At 35.9% G+C, this 13,436-nt stretch overlaps 1 protein-coding gene across 6 annotated transcripts in view; it reads right to left on the bottom strand.

Annotated features, from left to right (window-relative positions):
- Positions 1 to 13,436, bottom strand: part of SNX13 (sorting nexin 13) — a 162,705-nt gene that overhangs the window by 68,956 nt on the left and 80,313 nt on the right. For all 6 annotated transcript variants that reach the window (XR_011648801.1, XR_009185799.2, XM_058296909.2 and 3 more), the window contains 3 exons: positions 3,893 to 4,014; positions 3,708 to 3,809; positions 2,661 to 2,749 (listed from right to left, as the gene is read on the bottom strand). Coding sequence is in view for 4 of the 6 variants with exons in the window: in XM_058296909.2 (XP_058152892.1) it covers positions 2,661 to 2,749; positions 3,708 to 3,809; positions 3,893 to 4,014 (313 nt within the window). In the remaining 2 variants the exon portion in view is untranslated. The remainder of the gene's footprint in view (positions 1 to 2,660; positions 2,750 to 3,707; positions 3,810 to 3,892; positions 4,015 to 13,436) is intronic.

Here is a 13,436-nt window from a genome sequence, read left to right as displayed (position 1 = left end):
GGGCTTGTATGCCCCTGAAAGGACTCTGGATTTTTACAAGCTGTCAATGGTAAACTATTAAATTTTTTTTTTTTTAAAGATTTATTTATTTATTCAATTCCCCCCCTCCCCTGGTTGTCTGTTCTCTGTGTCTATTTGCTGTATCTTGTTTCTTTGTCCGCTTCTGTTGTTGTCAGTGGCTCGGGAAGTGTGGGCGGCGCCATTCCTGGGCAGGCTGCACTTTCTTTCCCGCTGGGCGGCTCTCCCTACAGGGCGCACTCCTTGCGCGTGGGGCTCCCCTACGCTGTGGACACCCCTGCGTGGCAGGGCACTCCTTGCGCGCATCAGCACTGCACATGGGCCAGCTCCACACGGGTCAAGGAGGCCCGGGGTTTGAACCGCGGACCTCCTATGTGGTAGACGGACGCCCTAACCACTGGGCCAAGTCCTAAACTATTAAATTTATTTATGCAAAGTATTAACATGATCTATATATACATTTTTAAATCATTCCAGCTGAAAATGGAGATTAAAGGGGTACCAATGAAGAGATTATGAAAGATGGTATTAGTTTCCTTCTGGAGAAGGAAAACAGTGTATAGATAGAAGACAGTATTTTAAAGATAGACTCTATAAGATATGGTGACGTAATGGGTATGGAATATGAGAAGAGCTGGGAACAACGACTTCCAGGTTACCAGTTAAACACTGCTGGACGGTGATACCATTTGCTGGGTAGACAGGCAGGATATGGAGGCAAGACTTTCATTCTGGACATGTTAAATATGAAAAGCTGTGAGTCACTCAAGGGTGATTTCAAGTGGGCAACTGGTTAACAATTTGGAAATCATAGTATTTTAAGCCATAGGCATGAATGAGCTCACCTAAGGAGAAAGTAAAGAATGAGAAGATGAACCAGGACTCAAGAACTTGATATTTAAAAGACAGAGAGAAAAAGAGTTAAAATGTATAAAGGCAAATAAAAAAGGAGACAAAGAGAAAAATCTGAGAACAGAAACATGGAAGCTAAGAAAAGAGGGTTTCAAGAGGAAAAGATGGGACAGCCATGTCAAATGCTTCTAAGACTGCCTAACAATAGCTGTCTAGAATACTATGTAGACAAAGGTCCTGATGCTGAATTGATTCTTAGCAGGAATGAGTGCTACAACTGATTAGCAACATCTTCCCTTAGTGGGAGATGTGAATCTAGTGATAAGACATGCCAGGTTATTTATCACCCTTTATAGTAACTAGCCCACAATAATTGGACTTAACATGATATAGTTACTCTGATAGACACAATTGTGATAGAGTTTCCATTAAAACTAAGTATTTTCTACTCATGTCACAGGTAAGTACTATCATCATGCACAAAAAATACACTGTACAAGTAAAATGAGATAGATATTAAGAAATTGTGCGATACTACTTAAAAATTAACACACAAACATAAAAGCACACCTCAGGAACTGTTATCTGTTTTGCAGGATGAAAGACTAAAGGAACATAAGCTTTCACATTTAGGAAAACTGGAAACTTTCATTTTACTCATTCAACCAGGGTAAGGTCTTACGTAGTTATGATTTATGAAATGTAGCTTATGATTTCTCAGTCGTAACCAGCAGCCAAGGCCAAACATTAGGACTTTGTATCAGCACACAGAAATGTACTCCAAAGATTTATAACCAGAAAATAAAGAGTCAAAGACTATTATTCTCATCTAATTTACTAATTTTCCAATTATAAGAAGCAGAAGCTTAGCTACCCAGTGTTTTTTTTTTTAAAGTTTCTGTACATAAGATTTATGTCTATCCCAATTTAAGTAAAGCTACATTAAAGAAAATTTAATGCACACCATTGTTAGAAACAAGAATCTAAGCACCTAATCTTGAGTTAGGCAGTTCTCAAAGTACTGTCTAGAGACCCCTGGGGGGTAGAGGGTCTGCATCAAAACCATTTCCATAATACTACTATAGAATTATATGCCTTTTTCACTCTCACTCTCTCACAAGCATACAGTTGCATTCTTAAGAGTTATATGACTAGGAAGCGGATGTGGTTCAACAGATAGAACATCTGCCTATCATATAGGAGGTCCAAGGGTTTGATACCCAGGACCTCCTGGCTTGTGTGGTGAGCTGGCCCATGCTCAGTGCTGCTGCACGCAAGGAGTGCTGGCCATGCAGGGATGCCCCCACGTAAGGGTGCCCCCATGCAAGGAGTGGCCCTTGCGCAAGGAGAGCCGCGCCGCACAAAACCACAGCCTGCCCAGGAGTGGTGCCACACACATGGAGAGCTGATGCAGCAAGATGACACAAAAAAAAAGAGACACAGATTCCCCAGTGCTGCCTGATGAGAATACAAGCGGACATAGAAGAACACAGTGAATGGACAGAGAGAGCAGACAAGAGGGTGGAGGGAAAGAGAAATAAGTCAATCATTAAAAAAAAAGTTATATGACATGTAACAATGTCATTGCTTTATCAGCTAATGGAATGTATGCTTGTATATTCTTAAGTTTTAAGAAGTCTTAGTTTTAATTTCTAATATGGCAAATAAATAAATTCTCTTTGGGGTTCTCAGTAATTTTTCAAAGTGTAGCAGAGTCCTGAAACCAAAACTGTGAGAAACACTATTCTAAGTTTCTTTACAGCCATTATTTGGTATAAGTATAGGCTTACCCTGACAAAGTATCGCATGATCTTATTCTGGAAATCTCCAGGAGGTAGCAATAAATATAATAAGACCTCACACAAATCCCTTAAGAATCCTAGAAATAGAAAACGTAGATATAATGAAATTAGCAAAATAAAATCACTACCCACTCTCTATATAAAACACATAAATGAAGGAAGAAATAAGCAGTTTCCTGATTAAAACAAGTTTTTTTAGTGATTAGTATATATCAGTATTCACTAAAAATGGCTGCACTGCTCTCCAAATAGTATCTCTTCATTTCTCACATTTGGTTATTTCTTACATTTGGTTATTATTTCATATCAGCACTAATAAAATGGTAACTAAAAACTGAAATGTATAAAAAATATAAAAGGAAACAAGGTAAAAGAGAAAAGGAAGAAAGAAAAGGCAAAGGAAAGGCAAAAAAAACCTGAGCACATTTTCAAAATCTAAAAAATTTTCCAAAATTATATAGGCTTTTCCAGTTTTTCAAATGCTAACAATTCACAAGAATACAATTATATTGATGATTCTGTTAATTAAAAATGCATCAAGTAGCAAGGAACACTTAATTGTAGCAACACTGGGAAAAGACAACATTCTCAGCTAGAACTTGTCTGGTCTAACCTCCCACAAAGAAAAATCTATTTAAATCTATAAATTTTATTTGAAATCATTGTAGTTATTTCCTTAGAAAATATTACTGTAATAAGTGTATTCTTAAAGTAGAAATAATAAACTCAAAAGTAAGTTAGTGGAGTGTAGATAAAAAATGTAAATTTTTAATTTAAAATGTTTATATGCTTGATATATTTTAAAAGAAGTTAATCTTTAAAAATGACCTTAAAAAGGAAAAAGTAATCTGCAAACTACTTTTAAGAGTCAAAAAAATAAACCAAACAATAACTGTTTTACTATGCTACCTCTCCTATATAAGAATAATTTCACCTTTAGATTTTATCCTTAAATTTGTTCACTGGCTCTGCTAACTTGTTGCTAAACAATCTGATCAGTAACTGTTCTCAAAAGATTTTAATTGAAAAGAAAACCTTCTTCATCTTTGGGAGAAGTGCAGATTAGATCACGGCAAACTTCCTTCTCCATTTCAACTTCAACTTCAAAGAAGGTATCTACAAGATCTTCTGCTGTACCTATACAAAGGGAGGAATAATTCAAATACACAAAATAATAAAAATTATTAAATCCTAATTTTCAAAAGGAACAAAAACATTACCTTTTACTTGATCATCTTTCTCTGTAATTTTCTGTTGAGCTTTTCTGAATACGCGAAGATGTGTGCCAAAATCATCTACAATGCGTGTAGTAAAATAAGGTTGCCAGTCGATTTCTTTTGACCTTACAGAAAATAAATTAATAAAAGTATTATAAAAATGTGTTTATAAAAAAAACAAAATTCATTTAATGATTACTAACAAGACAACATTACTATCGTAGAGACTGTGACTCTCTTTCTTATTTTTAAAGAGGTACAGGGGACTGAATTCAGGACCTCATACATGGGATGCAGGTGCTCAAACCACTGAGCTATGCCCGCTCCCTTGTGACTCTATTTAAACTGAGATTTTACTAATTACTATTGCATCTTAGCCCTCAGTTTCACAAAACTCAAGGTATATCAAATCTACTTCATTAAGTTTTCTTTCAATATTATTTGAAGTATTTATGTGCCAAAGTTTAAAAGTACTATCTAAATGCTTAAAATAGGAAAATAAAATTTTTTTCAGTTAAATGTGAAATAAGCTTAACAGCTATACCATACGATTTCTTAGTCCAGATATAAGAATACATAAGGAAATCAAAATGCTTGCTTTAATACTGTGTGAATTATTTCTTGGTTCCTACAAACCCTTTCTAAATTCTCCACATTCTTTTCAGTTATACAGTCCAAGTTCTGAATCAAATACCTCTATTAGCATGAGTCTATTTCTGAACATACAATCACTTAAAAACTCAACCATTAGACATTACTATGGTGGCACAGAAATGGTTTAAATAATAATGTAAAATATGACATACATAAAAGCATCTAGAGTATCCACAAAGTGGCGACTACTAATTTTATGAAGTTATTTATTATTCTATCTCAAATGCAACAGACCTCAAGAAACATTAAATAATACCACACTTTATGCTAATTCAGTATACCAGTGAAATAAAAAATATAACAGATAATCCAAAGCAACCTACACTACTCTTTGGATTATGTGATATTTTAAAATAAACATTTTTCAATAATTTTCTCAAACTAGCACTAAAATTAATTCATCCTTTTAGAATCACAAGTAGGCAGATGACAAAGAATCTATCCATGAAGATGCTAAGAAATGGGGAGGCAAAAAAGAACAGCCCAATTTATTATGCTACTCACATGTGTATATAAAGAAGCTAGTGAAAAGGCTGGTTTTTTACTGCCATTTTTGTTTTAGAGAAAACTTTAAAAGGTGGTGAATGCAGTGAAGAATAAAAATATGTTATTAACACTCATTTGGGTGTAGCACAACTATGAAAAGAAAGAATAAATTATAAGTATATGAACATCAAATTAATACCATAAAGATAACCTAAGTCAGGGAACTGAGGAAGGATTAATTTACTTAAAATAAAAGAGCCATGCATGTAAGTACATAGTAAACTTGCTAACAATAGTCAGCCTGCACATAAAACAAAAATAAAAACTTAAACCTACCAATCTCATCTTTTTTTTACTATAAAAATTCACAATCTGTGCATGCTTCTTTCAGAATTCTTTACATGACTATTTGTTCAGAATGATCAATAGTTGAAAGTTTTAGGGCTTTTGATTGGACTCTATCAGAGAGGTATGACTCAGATTGAGTCCCCACCCCCTTGCTGGGTCTGATATAAAGGGATTCACAGAGACAGCAATAGAGGAAAAGGGAGCTGACATTTGATTCTGCAATGTGAAAGGACTGCTTAGGCACGGAGCCCCCAGGAGGCTGAACCCACAGAACAGATCAAGAGGAGATCAGCCCTGCTATATGCCTGATAGCTTACAGGTGAACTTGGGAAGAGAGTGGAACAGCTGAGAAAGCATAGGAGGCCTGGAAAGATTAATGCCCCTATGCATGGCTGTTCAAAGCTGAGCTTCAGAAGACGGTAGATTATGGAGGGGAAGGCAGAGACCTCCACGGAGATTGTTGGTCGTCCTGCTTCACCATGTGGCAACAATGCCAGGATCAACTGACTTTGGTGAGAAAGAACCTCTTTTTTTTTTTTTTAAGAGTTTTTTAAAAAAGATTTATTTATTTCTCTCCCCTCCCCCCCACCTCGGTTGTCTGTCCTCTGTGTCTATTTGCTGTGTCTTCTTGGTCCACTTCTGTTGTTGTCAGTGGCACGGGAATCTGTTTCTTTTCGTTGCGTCATCTTGTTGTGTCAGCTCTCTGTGTGTGTGGCACCATTCCCGGGCAGGCTGCACTTTCTTTCGTGCTGGGCAGCTCTCCTTATGGGGCACACTCCCTGAGCGTGGGGCTCCCCAACACAGGGGACACCCCTGCATGGCCTGGCACTCCTTGCACACATCAGCACTGCGCATGGGCCAGCTCCACACGGGTCAAAGAGGCCCGGGGTTTGAGCCACGGACCTCCCATGTGGTAGACGGATGCCCTAACCACTGGGCCAAGTCCGCCGCCATAAAGAACCTCTTATGGTGCCTTGAGTTGGACATTTCACGGCCCCAGAACTGTGAGCTTTTACCCCAACTAAATACCCTTTATTAAAAGCCAGCATATTTCTGGTACTTTGCATTGGTAGCCCTTCAGCGAACTAAAACAGAAATCATTTTAAATTAATCAATATTCATTACAGAGGATATGACATTTAAAATGAGGGAAAATTAACAATAAACACAAATATATAAAAATTATTTTAAAATTTAAAAATAGACTTCTGCATTCAATATAGAATTATGTTGAGATTGGGGAAAACAGGAAACCCAGTGTTCTATACCTTTACCCCAGGTCATTATTTTACCTCTGCTTGAATCATTTCCACTGACTACATGCAAACAATGTAAATCTCAACTCAGGCATTTTTGTAGATAAGGAAGATAAGAATAACAACGGTACATTTTACTTCCCACTTATAAATTAGGAGGATACCTATTAAAATTTTCTAATAGTACTTGTGTTAAAATTAGAAAGTATTTTAGTGCTAGTCAAGTACTTTCTAAAATTACAGTGAATGGTAAGTATAGAATACATGGAATGTGAATATGAATCAAATTAAAATAACTCAATTTATATAAATAGCCACATTTCCATGTACAAGGAAGCTTCCTATTAGAAGGCTTAATACAGTATCAATTATTCTTAAAATATGCCTACAGTTAATACTTTTTTTTACTGTTTAAAACATTCTCACCACATTTCTATTCTAGCAAAAACATGAGTTATACAATGGATATTACTTACACTTCCACTTTATTATTACTTAAGCTTTCATTTTTTGAATTTAAAATAAGAGCATATTTCAACATTCAACCCCACCATGAAAAAAAAATTTATAGTAGGCCTCTTATGATATCTTGACAAAATAGTTACAAAAATTAAGAAAGTTTAAGTGGGGATGCAAACAAGCAGTGAAGTTTTAGTTGCATACCTCTCATATATTTGGCATCCCCTTATCTTCATCAATATACCACTATCTTAGTCCTGGCCTTCTAATAGGTCTCCCTACTTCTGTCTCCCCTCCAATCTATTTTACACAGAGCAGCCAGTGATCTTTTAGAAAACACAAATATGGTAGTACAAGATATGAGAGCTTTAAAAACCCTTCAAAAGTTCTCATTGATTTTAAGGCTAAGACCTAAGGCATTCTCTAAGATCCTGCATACCATGGGCCCCTGCTTACCTCCTTGGTATCATCTGTTCCTTTTCCTTCCTCTATTCTACAGACCCAAAGGTTTTCTTTCTGATCCTCAAACTCAAATATTCCTGTTCTAATCTCGGTGCCTCTGAACAAACCATACCTTTGCTCACTCTCCACAAATTCCCCTTTCTCTCCCCAACAATTTCCTGTTCTACTTTAGAGCTCATTTCAAATCTCAGTTGCACATGAAGTCTTCACTGAGCCTCGCCCTCTCCCCAGTTCCTAAGACTAAGCTGGGTTCTCTAGTTATACATTCTCATAGCATGTAATTTTTCACTTTTCATAGTGCATAAAACTGTGCTAGAATAGAAACGTCAGCAAGGTTGGGACTGTAGCTGACTCATATGACTGTGTTTATTTTATTCACAATCGTAGCCCAAGTAGCTAAATAACATGTTGAACACTGGAGGTACTCAGTACATTTCTATTTATTTAATCCTCTTTCAGGGTCAGAGCATTGTTACCAACAGGTAAGAGCCCTATGTAAGACATACACAACAGTTGTTTCTTTATTCCTTAAAGCTCTGGACAAGAACCCATATCAAAAAGTTTTTGCCTCTTTAAATCCTATAGTTTCTTAGTGCCAATGCCTAAAAAAGGCAAGGGATGTCTAAAATATGTGGGCTAAGATTAGGATTGCATAAATTGCTTCACTTGTTCCACAGATATTAAACAACTACAGCTCATCATCAGTACCACAAAAAACACACCAAAATCAAATATTTCTGGAAAGGACACTGGACTGGCATAAATTTGTTTGATTCAAGTAAAAGACGCTTGTTTCATTAGTTAGGACCTTCAGTAAGTAACATCATTTCCCAGGGTTTGTTTTCACCAAGGACACTTGCAGCTTTAACAGTCCATGATTCTATTAACTAAACAGGACACACCAGACATAAGGACAGAGTACAGAAAAAATTGGTAATTGGTCAGTAAGTAAATCAAAACATTTGATTAAATGAGGAGTTCATGAATGCATTTCATTTAATTTAAATCATATAAATCTTTCAGTGTAGGACTAAGACCTTTCCTCTGACAAAGATTATGCTAACTGGCATTAATATTAATATGTCCTTTGTCTTGAATAAAACTGCTTCAACACTACAAAAGCTACCATTTTCAGTTTCTTTAAAACGGCATGTAAATTGATAATCAATCAATTGAAAACAACATGTAAACCGAAGACATTTGTGAACAAATCTGAATACAGAGTCCTTCAAGACTTTTCCCCAATAACTCTTTGGTATTTCCACACCTAATACAATAAATTTTTTTTTAGCAAATAGGTTTGAGCAATTCTAAAACAAATGACTTGGTGTCAATAAAAACAACTACCATGCCATGCTATTCTTTTATGTAAGAGTTTATTAAATTATATAATTTATATACATTGTATAACCGGGATATACAGATTGAGAAAAAATACAACTTTTTTTTTCTTAACATGCTTGATTAACTTTCTCCTCTAAAATCACATATGCTCAAGACACATCAAAGACAACTACATCAGATTTTCTGGGTGTGGGACACAGGCCTCATACTACTGCCGTTTTCTTTATGTTTTATTTTGGTAACATATATAAACTAAAATTTCCACCTTTACCAACATTCACACATGTAATTCAGTGCTGTTAATTACACTCATAATGCTGTACTACCATTACCACCATGCATTTCCAAAACTTTAAAATAAACCCAAATATAGAATCTGTACAAATTAACTATTAACTCATCTCATTCCCTACCCCCAGCCAAGCCCCCGGTAACCTAGATTCTAACTCTACAAATCTGCTTATTCTATTATTTCATATCATGAGATCATACAATACTTGTCCTTTTGTGTCTAGCTTATTTCACTCACCATAATGTCTTCAAGGTTCATGCATACTGTCGCATGAACCAGAATATCATTCCTTTCAAATGCTGAATAATATTCCATTTTATATAAAAATCACATTTTATTTATCCATTCAATAGCTCATGAACACTTGGGTTGCTTCCATTATTTGACAATCGTGAATAATGCCACTATGAATAACGGTTAGTAAGTATGTTTGAGTTCCTGTTTTCAGTTCTTTTGGGTATATCATTAGAGGGTGTATTAGCCAACAGGGCACGAATGCAAAGTAACAGAAATGTGTTAGGTTTATAAAGGGTATTTATTTGGGGTAGAAGCTTACAGTCACAAGGCCCTAAAGAGTACAACTCAAGGTACCATAAAGGTACTCTCTTACCCAAAGGCATTAGCCAACATCTGCCAGGGTTGAGGCTTTCTCTTCCTCTTAAGACTCTGTGCACCCATCTTCTTTCAATATCAACTGTAGGCTTGGATAAGTCTCTCTCTCAGGGCTCATTTCTCTCTGGGCTCAGCTGCTCTGCTCTCTCCACAAGGCCAACTGTAAACTATCAGGTGAATGGATCATCTCTCTTCCCCAGGGCCTCTGCCATGTCTAATGGAGCCTTCTCGCCTTCCTCACACACTCTTTCTCTAGCTGTTTACTTCCCAAGACTCCAATATCAAAACTCCAACTAACTCCTTTGCTGTTTAGCTTCCTCTGTCCTATTGATTTGGCCCAATCAAAGCCCTAATCATACTTCAATCAAGTAAAAATGAAATCTCTGAACCCAATATAATCTATTTTTGCCCGAAGGAACAGACCAGTTCACAACCATAATCCATTATCTATTTTTGGAATTCATAAACAATATCAAACAGCTACAGAGGGATTATCTGGTCATACGGTACTTCTATACTTAGCTATCTGAGGAACTGGCAAACTGTCTTCCACAGTGGCTGCACCATTTTACATTGCAACCATCAATGAATATTACTATTTCTCCACATCGTCTCCCAACAGCTATAATTTTCTGTTTTGTACTTGAACATATGCTAATCTATGTGAAATGTTATCTTATTGTGGTTTTGATTTGCATTTCCCTAACAGCTGATGATGCTGAGCATCTTTTCATGTACATTCAGGCAATTTGTATATCCTCTTTGGAGAAACGTCTAATCAAGTCTTTTTGCCCATTTTTAAATTGGATTTACTTTTTAGTGTTAAATCATAGGATTTCTTTATATATTCTGGATATTAAATGGTTATAATGTGTGGTTTCCAAATATTATCTCCCATTGAGTAGGTTGTTTTTACTTTGGTGATAAACTTTGATGCATAGGGGTTTTTAATTTTTATGAAGTCCTATTTATCTTTTTTCCTTTGTTTCTTGTGCTTTGAGTACAAAGTCTAAGAACCCCTTGCCTAACAAAAGATCTTGAAGATGCTTCCCTACATTTTCTCCTAGGAGTTTTATAGTCCTACTTTTTATATCTAGGTCTTATATTCATTTTAATTTTTGGCTATGGTATAGGATGGTGGTACTGCTTTATTCCTTTGCTTATGGATATCCAATTCTCCCAGCACAATTTGTTGAACAGCTTATTCTTTCCCAATTGAGTAGAAATGGCAGCTTTCTCAAAAATCAATGGACTGATTCCATTGGCCTATACGTCTTTCTACCAGTACTATACTGTTTTGACCACTGTAGCTTTGTAATAAGCTTAAAAGTCAGGAAGTGTGAACCCTCCAACATCCTTCTTTTTCAAGATGGTTTTATCTATTCAGGGTCCCTTACTCTTCCAAATAAATCTGCTAATTGGCTTTTCCATTTCTACAAAGTAGGATGTTGAAATTTTGATTGGGATTGCAGTGAATCTATAAATCATTTTGAGTAGAAGTGGCATCTTAACAGTATTTAGTTTTCTAATCCATGAGCATAGAATGTCCTTCCATTAACTTAGAAATTATTTGATTTAGCAGAGTCTGTTAGTTTTCCATTTATAAGTCCTCTAAATTCTTGGTTAAATTTATTCCTAGATATTATTAGATTCTTTTAATTGCTATTGTAAATAGAATTTTTTTCTTGTTTTTCTCCTCATATTGCTCAATACATGTGTATAGAAACACTACTGGTTTTTGTGGTTTGGTTTTTCACCCTGAAACCTGGCTCAATTCATTTATTAGCTCAAATAGTCTTATTGTAGATTTTTTGGGATGTTCTACATATAGGATGATCATGACATCTGCAAATAGTGAAAGTTTCTTTCTTTCTTTCCAGTTTGGATACCTTTTATTTCTTTCTCTTTCTTAACTGCTCTGGAAGAACATCCAGTACAATGCTGAATAACAGTACTGACAGAGGGCCTCCTTGTCTTGTTTCAAACCTTAGAGGGAAAACTACCAGTCTTTCACCACTGAATATAATGTTGGCTATGTGTTTTTCATATATTCCCTTTATCATGCTGAGGAAGTTTCTTCTATTCCTATTTTTCTGTGTTTTTATCAAACAAGGATGTTAGATTTAGTCAAGTACTTTTTCTGCATCAATTCATTTGATCACGTGGTTTTATCCCCTTCATTTTGTTTATATGGTGTATTACATTAATTGATTTTCTTATGTTGAACCATCCTTGCATACCTGGGATAAAAGCCACTTGATCTGATGTATAACTCCTTTAATATGCTATTGAATTCTATTTGCAAGTATTTTTTTTTAGATTTATGTTTTATTTATTTCTCTCCCCTTCCATCCACAGAGAGTTGTCTGCTCTCTGTGTCCATTTGCTGTGTGTTCTTCTGTGTCCGCTAGTATTCTTGTCAGCAGCACTGAGAATCTGTGTCTCTTTCTGTTGTGTCATCTTGCTGCATCAGCTGTGTGTGTGTGTGTGGCGCCAATCCTGGGCAGGCTGCACTTTTTTCACACGGGGCATCTCTCCTTATGGGGTGCACTCCTTGCATGTGGGGCTCCCCTATGTGGGGGACACCCTGTGTGACACGGCACTCCTTTCGTGCATCAGCACTGCATGTTGGCCAGTTTACCACATGGATCAGGAGGCCCTGGGTTTGAACCCTGGATCTCCCATATGGTAGGCAAAGGCTCTATCCATTGGGCTAAATTCGCTTCCCTATTTTTAAGTATTCTGTTGAAGATTTACGCATCTATTTTGGTCTACTGTTTTCTTTTCTAGTAGTATCTTTACATGGCTCTGGCATTAGTGTGATTTTGGCCTCAGAGAATGCATTTAGTAGTGGTCACTCCTGTACAATTTTATGGAAGAGTTTGAAAAGGACTAATATTAATTCTTCTTAGAATGGTTGGTAGAATTCACCAGTGAAGCCACCTAGTTCTGAGCTTTTCATTGTCATGAGGTTTATGATTCAATCTCTTTACTTGCAACTGGTCTGTTGATATCTTCTATTTCTTCTAAAATCAGTGTAGGCTGCTTGCAAACGTGTTTCTAGGAATTTATCCATTTCATCTAGGTTGTCTAATTTGATGGTATACAGTTATTCATAATGTTCTTTTATGATCCTTTTTATTTCTGTGGGGACAGTTATAATGGCCTCTCCTACTTTTTTGTATTTTATTTCCATCTTCTCTCTTTTTTTGTCATTCTAGCTATGGGTTTGTCAATTTTATTGATCTTTTCAAAGAATCAACTTTTGGTTTTGTTACTGTTCTCTATTTTTTTATACTCTTTCATTCATACTCTATTCATTAGTGTATATTTATTATTTCTTTCATTCTGCTTGCTTTGGGTTTAATTTGCTGCTTTGTTTTGTTTGTTTGCTTGTTTTTCTAGTTCCTCCAGACATACACTTAGGTGTTCAATTTAGTTCTTTCTTCCACTTTAATGTAAGAGTTAAGGGCAATAACTTCCTCTCCCAGTGCTACCTTTATATATTAATAAAAGGGACAATCCACCAGAAAGGAGTTAATAGTCACAAATCATCTATGTACCTAAACAGGGTGCCCCAAAATACTTGAGGCAAATTGACAATACTGAAAGGAGAAATGAATGTCTCAACAAT

This window comes from Dasypus novemcinctus, chromosome 5 (genome assembly GCF_030445035.2).
Source record: "Dasypus novemcinctus isolate mDasNov1 chromosome 5, mDasNov1.1.hap2, whole genome shotgun sequence".
Classification (NCBI taxonomy): domain Eukaryota; kingdom Metazoa; phylum Chordata; class Mammalia; order Cingulata; family Dasypodidae; genus Dasypus; species Dasypus novemcinctus.
The sequence above is the reverse complement of the archived record's forward strand: the minus strand, read 5'-3'. Positions and strand labels throughout refer to the sequence as shown.